This window comes from Triticum urartu, chromosome 6, assembly GCF_003073215.2.
Source record: "Triticum urartu cultivar G1812 chromosome 6, Tu2.1, whole genome shotgun sequence".
NCBI classification, from domain to species: Eukaryota; Viridiplantae; Streptophyta; class Magnoliopsida; order Poales; family Poaceae; genus Triticum; species Triticum urartu.
The window spans coordinates 31149551-31156475 of NC_053027.1; the positions used below are offsets into that span (position 1 = coordinate 31149551).

The window sequence follows — 6925 nt, forward strand, 5'->3', positions numbered from 1 at the left end:
GCATCATAAACTATTGCATTAGAAGATTTCAGATCGGTACAGTCATGTGATATTGTGATGTGAGTTCAGTAAAGCACTTTGTTCTTCCCAGTTTAGTGGGGGTATTGCTACTTTGGCTGAATTGATTAAAATTTGTCTGCAATACATTTGAAACTCTATCATCTACGGTTAATTTCAAGAAAGTCTCACCTTAGTCCGTTAAATTGTTTAAAGTCACCTTTTGTCTTTCTCTTATATGTAGTAAACAGTGATGAATGGTAATGTAATCTCTGATATGCTGTTTATAGTTTGCAATTAATTAAATAATATTCTCCTATAGGCAATCATGCATCTTACCCTTTTTTTTGCTGTTCATAATTACTAAGCTAATTTCTCACATGTTTGAGGTAACTTGCTGTAGTAACCTACTATGTCTGCTGTGATCGGTATTAGATTCTGCATAGTACAGTCCGAGCACCTATCACTTCTGAGCTATTTGAGGTTAGTCATCTGCATATCTCAGGAGTAAGAGAAAATGCTTAAAATTGGTGCCCCAAGAACAGTGTCAAGTAGGTAGTACATTGTAGATTGTCAACGCGCCAGAGAAAAAAGAAAAAGGAAATCAGACAGGAAGAATCAAATCCTTCTTTACCAAAAGAAAGGAAACTGAAGTGTAAAGCTAGCAGCACCCCATTCATATGATGCAGCAACAAGCAAAGAAGGTGCCTTCGCCCTTGCTCCTCTTCATTACCTTTTCTTGTGAGGATGGTACTGGAATAGCAGGAACCAGAGGCTTAAGCAAAGAATCTTGTCCAGTTCTCTTCTTCAATGAAATGAGCTTCGGGTCAGTCGGAGCTTCTCCCAGCTCGTTCTATCCCATCCCCAAAACCCTCCACGTGCTGCTGCCAAACACGCTCTTGTCCCAGTCTAGAGCACAGGCCCCTGTGCGTCCTCCTCATCTCGCCAGAAGAATTGCCGGTGGCGCCTTGTCCACTGCACAGCTTTCTGTGCCTCCTGCACTGGTACGTTGAGCGCTCCTTGTAGTACGCTGTGTTCCTCATGCCTGCTGTGCCGTTTCGTTATTCAGCGAATTCAGCACGTAGGTTAGGTGCACCTGTAGGTACCCTGTTGTCATGTTAGCCATCCAAATGTTTTGGAATATTTATTTTTTGGGATCACCACAACAAGATGTGGATACAAAATAAGTACCAAATCACCCTTTGGGCCCTGTTCGGTTCACAGGTTTCCTATAGGAATAGTACAGTTTTGATTTCCTACGGAATTTTTTTCTTTGAAGACGTTCGGGATAAAGGAATGAACTGTATCCTTTCTTCAGGAAAGGGAAGCTTTCCGACGTTTTTTTTATAGGAAACAACACATTCACCAAGATCGGAGGGAAAGCCTAATTCTATGTTTTGGCATCCCGTAGGTTTCCCCTTTCGACTCCACTCTATTCCTATGACTTGCATTCCTTTGTTTTGCTGTCCTACGTTCCGAACAGAGCCTTGAAACTGTTGTTCAGATTTGATTTCTTAGTCTTAATCTTAATCTTAATCTTACCCTTTTACCCCTAAACTCAGGGTACTCCTTGGATTTTTTATGTGGTGCCTCTCTTGGAGTACCGTTTAATATCATACATCAGATTTTACAAAAATGGTGATGCTATCGGCATTCCAGTGTACGGTAAAAGACCTTGTACCAATGAGGAACTTATTAATTTAAACTTGAGCATTCCACTTTCAATACAATGTGATTAATTAGATCGACACTCTCCTGAATATGTTGCAACCAAATAGACAGTGACTAGCGGTTTCCTTTTAGTAGCATCGTGTGCATCCTGTTACACTCGTCCCCTTGTTTCATTTGGTCTTGGTGACCATCAGGCAACTTATATATTTTGTTTTGTCAGGCAACCATCACGCTAGTCCAGTCTGAAATCAATCTAATTTGTTTCCATTTCCTTTAGCAGATTCAGTGAGCAAGTATGGAACTGGTACTCAAAATTGCAGCTTTATTTTGCTGAAATATTGAAGAGATACACTGCATGGTGAGAAATGGCGGAGTCTGCTCTGCTTCTTGTCATACAAAAGATTGGCACAGCCCTGGCAGCAGAAACGTTCAACTTCACTATACCATTACTTGCAAGGAAATCTGCTGCCGTGGCAGCACTGCCAAATGACATGAAAATGATAAGGAATCAACTTGAGCTTATACGCGCGTTTCTTGAGGATACTGGCAGGAAAGGCTGCACTGATCGAGTCATAGAAGCATGGACAGCGCAAGCACGAAAATTGGCCTATGATATGGAAGACATTGTGGATCAGTTTATCTATGTCGTTGGTAAACACAATGTGCAGGAAGGATCATGGTGGTGTTGTATGAAGAAAATTGCCAAAAAACCTCAATCTTTGTTTACATTAGATCAGATTGCTACTGCAATTGGTGGAATAAAGCAACAGCTTAGAGAGCTCAAAGAAAATAAAGACTGGACTCAGCCAATAGGTGGTGTGCGTAATGATATTCTTGCAACGGAATATGACAGTCATTATGTTCCTGGACAAGATTACTCGATTGCTGATGATGAGCTTGTAGGAATTGATAAAGATCGAAAAATCTGGATCAAGTCATTGCTTCTTGAAGGTGGTCCTGGACGGCGGCTCATTGCTCTGTGGGGTATGGGAGGAATTGGAAAAAGCACTCTTGTCAACAATTTGTACAAAAGTGAGGCATCCAAGTTTGATTGCCATGCATGGGTTTCTGTGTCCCAGTCATATATACTGGAGGATATTTGGAGAAACATGTTGAGAGGACTCCGTAAAAATTTCAAGGAAGAATCTGATGCTTCTAATATGAACAGTACTGTAGAGAAAGTGGAAAAGATGAGCAGTGAAGAACTGCAGGCTGAATTGAAGCAAATCCTGGGGGGAAAGCGGTACTTGATCGTACTGGATGATGTCTGGAGACCTCAACATCTTCAGGAAATTCAACAGGTTCTTATCGATAATGGCTTGGGAAGCAGAGCAATAACCACGACAAGAAGTGAGGAAGTTGCTGAAGTGGCTGAAGTGGCTGAGGCTGGCTGTAAGATCAAAGTAGAGCCTCTAGATGCTGATGATGCATGGCGTCTGTTTTGCAGGAAAGCTTTCCCAAGGTTTGAAAACAACATCTGCCCAACAGAGCTAGTCCAGTGTGGTAAGGACATTGTGAATAAATGTGGCGGTTTGCCGCTAGCGCTAGTGGCAATAGGGAGCATATTGTCCCTTAAAGTGCGCAATGTTAGAGTGTGGAGGCTATTCTATGAGCAGCTTAATTGGGAGCTGCACAACAATGAGAACCTATCCCACGTGGAGAAAATACTAAACCTCAGCTACAAGTATCTGCCCAACCATTTGAAGAGTTGTTTCTTGTATTGTGCAATGTTCCCAGAAGACTATTGGATCCAGAGAAAAAGATTGATTAGATTGTGGATCTCAGAAGGGTTTGTTCCACAAGCAGGAGCGTTGTTCTTGGAAGAAGTTGCTGAAGGTTATCTGGAAGAACTCGTCCAACGAAGCATGCTTCATGTTGTAGAGAGGAACTCATCTGGTAGGCTTCGGCGTGTCCAGATGCATGATATTGTGCGCGAACTAGCCATTTCCCAGTCTAAAAAGGAGTGTTTCAGTACAACTTATGATGACACTCATGTGAGAGACCAACATGTGGGGTTGGATTCTCGTCGTGTGTCGGTGCTGCGATGCAAAAATGGCCTTGGATCAAGCATACATCCAGCAGCCAGGCTTCGCTCCTTGATAGCATTTGACAGCACCGTGAGATCATCAGCTCCATTGTTTCCCTCGGAATCTAAGTACATTGCTGTGTTGGAATTATCAGGCTTGCCTATTGACACTATTCCAGATTCAGTTGGGGAGCTTTTCAATATCAAGTATTTGGGCCTTGATCGCACCAATGTGAAGAAACTCCCAAGTTCTGTTACCAAGCTTCACAATTTAGAGACATTGAGTATTCGAGATGGACAGTGCCTGAGTTTGCCTCGAGGGTCCCAGAGACTCAAGAGACTGCGACACATACTTATCTACAAAATGCTGGATAAAACATGGAGTAGGTTTAGAAGTCATGAATCTATGGTGCCATTTGAGGGCATGTGGGATTTGCAGGAGTTGCAATCTCTGCATACAGTTGGAGCCAATAAGGTTTTTGTTGCAAAACTAGGGAATTTGTCTCAGATGAGGTTCCTTCTCATTACTGAGGTGAAGAGCAGTTACTGTCCACAATTGTGTGACTCTATATCAAAGCTACGTCACCTTTCAAGATTAGAATTAAGAGCCAGTTACTGTGAGGAAGTGCTACAGCTGGATAATTTGACACTGCCAAAGCGTCTCGACAAGCTCACTTTGGTAGGGGGATTGTCCCAAGGCTTTCTGGAATCTCCATTTTTCTCGAAGCATGGAGATGAACTTGTTCGACTAGAGCTGTATTATTCCCAGCTCGTGGTTGATCCAACGCCACGCCTCTACAGGTTGGCGAAATTGAGCCGTATTGTTCTCCGAAGTGCGTATATTGGACAGGCACGACCCGTGGTTGCAAATGCTTCGGAAATATCTAAACTGAGAGACGAGCTCCCTGCAGACTCGACTTGAGGGAGCTATTGATAAAGATTGACGTCATACCAGATAATGTCCTATCTACCCTTTATGTATTAATATGTCTTTGTTCAGTTATCTCAGCAACCGGTGGCTTGTATAATAATGCATGGGACTGGCATTGATGCTGCTATCCCATCTTGGTTTATCCCTGTTTACATTTGCTGACATACGTTCAGCCACGTACCGTGTGATGTAATAATTTAGTAAGGCAAAAGTGATGCGTGCATTTGAAATTTTGGCTCCTCCAGGGCCATGGAAATTCGGAGTTTCATAGGGATAGTTTTATCTGTCCTGTTATGTGTTGTTGATTTTTTCTTAGATCTGATTCTGGCTAATCAATCATGAATCTCGAATTGTATCTCGCTGATGGTGATATGTGTTACAGCACAGAACCCAAGCAGGGTTGGGGCAATGCTAGCTTGCTACAGGGATACTTTTATTTTTAGTTCGAGATGCGGTGAAGGATTTGATTAGTTGGGTACCATTTAAAATGATCTTGTGAGTTTTCTGAAGAATCACTTGTTCCTGGCCAAAAAAAAGAAAAAGAAAGTGGAACTGTTTGGGTGTTGTGATCAGGAGAGGGATAGGGGGTCAGGGACAGACGAGACTTGCCTGCTCCCCCGCGGTGTGCCCATCCGTACTCCCGTCTACATGGCTTGATTTGATTGAAACAAAATAAGGCCTGGTCCCACCCCCTTAAAATCAGAGAGGGGGGGGTGATGATTAGATTAGAAAAAAAAAGAAAAAAAGACAGCCGTAGGATGAAGTGGGAGCACGGATGGGTGCACAGGGAGGGAGCATGCAAGCCGGATCCGTCAGGGACTGGGGGGGGGGGGGGGGGGGCTTTTTTTTTTGCCAGACAACGAGAGCATTGCCTTGATTAAGATCATTTTGCTGTGCTTCAAAGCCATCTCGGGCATGAAAATCAACTTCAGTAAGAGTGAGGTGCTGGCCTTGGGTTTGGACTTTGGACCATGTTGAAGGGGTTCATATCACCAACTTACTGAACTGTAAGTTCATAAATTTCCTTGTTTTGCTCTGGCTGGGACCCCATGGCTCACAAGGTCGAAAAGAGGGTCATTCCTTCCATGGCAAGGAAAATGACGAGGGCGAGGCTAATCCTGACTAATGCATGCCTTTTGGCTATTCCCTGTTACGTAATAATGGAATTATACTTACTAGGTGATGGACCCTTCACCATCTTGATAAAGTTAGATGACAATTCTTTTTTCTTGGAAGGAGATGAGATTAAAAGAAAAATACCATATGGTCCATTGAGAGGACATTTGCATCATTACCAAGTATAGATCATCATGATCAAAATCAGGGGCGTGCAAGCCCGGAGGAAGAACATAAATTAAAGCATCGATCCTCGTCAAGGTCTCGAGGGGCTCAGGGCTACCGCAGAGGCATATATCTTGGAGACCATCAAGGCGACAAGATTAACATCAACATGTTTAGCGAGAGGGTTCCATTGCTGGACAAAGGCATCCATTTGAACAAATAATTAGAAGGACTATTAGGAAACACACGTTCAATAGTGTTTCTATAGTGTCCATAAAGACCAAGCAAAAGCAGCAAAAGCAATGCAAAACACGCGAGCGAACTGACCCAAAAGGTTTTTTATGATGTTATAAGAAGATCATCTACACCAGTTGGGTTTCAGGAAACTTTCGACCACGATCGCACACAGCTCCATCCAAGATTCGCTAAGACACAGTTAAATATGATGTGCTCAGTGTTCTCACTCTCCCCACAAAGCAAGAAGCACTCTCCCCACATAGCAAGAAGCGGAAGCATGGCCATGGCGTTAAGGATTTGGTCACCTACCAGAAAGCTTGCGTCTGATGGCCTGCAACAGGAAAATTCTAATCTTCAGCAGAATCTGTGCCCTCTAGAGGCCCCTGAAATGCGGGGGCCGGTCAGCCCTGAGAGAGCTTGAGGAGTGAATTGCAAAAAACATCGACACTTCAGACTAGGTTTGTAGAAACCACATATTTACGGAATTGTGCCAAAAAGCACTAATTTTTTTTTGCAAAAAACACTAGTCGCCCGATTAGGCCGTTTTGAGCATAATTATGACAAATGGGTCCCGCCAGAAGGGGTGACGTGGCACAACATAACGTTTCACAAATAGACAGAATAACAAGGACTGATTTGAAAAAGAACCTGAGAGGATAAGGACACGAGTAGGGAGCTCCGCAGCCGCATACGGGGAAAGAGACGATGGCCAGGAGCAGCAGCGAGCTCCACCGCCGGCGCGCTCGAGCTCGCATGCGTTCGGGCCGACGCCGCCTGGCCAC

General features: G+C 43.7%; 1 protein-coding gene across 2 annotated transcripts; it reads left to right on the forward strand.

Moving 5' to 3' along the window:
• Nucleotides 1-671: 671 nt before the first annotated feature.
• LOC125516168 (disease resistance protein RPM1-like) lies at nt 672-5076 on the forward strand. 2 transcript variants are annotated; one of them, XM_048681653.1, is made up of 2 exons: nt 672-1001; nt 1946-5076. In XM_048681653.1, exon 2 carries the CDS (start codon nt 2034-2036, stop codon nt 4614-4616), a length of 2583 nt encoding a protein of 860 aa, XP_048537610.1. In that variant the 5' UTR covers nt 672-1001; nt 1946-2033; the 3' UTR covers nt 4617-5076. The 2 variants fall into 2 exon arrangements, with proteins under 2 accessions (XP_048537610.1, XP_048537609.1); XM_048681652.1 differs by having other exon boundaries at nt 1949-5076.
• Nucleotides 5077-6925: the final 1849 nt, after the last annotated feature.

Coding starts and splice junctions, on each gene's coding strand:
- LOC125516168 (XM_048681653.1), top strand. CDS start 2,034: ATGGCGGAGTCTGCTCTGCTTCTTGTCATACAAAAGATTGGCACAGCC.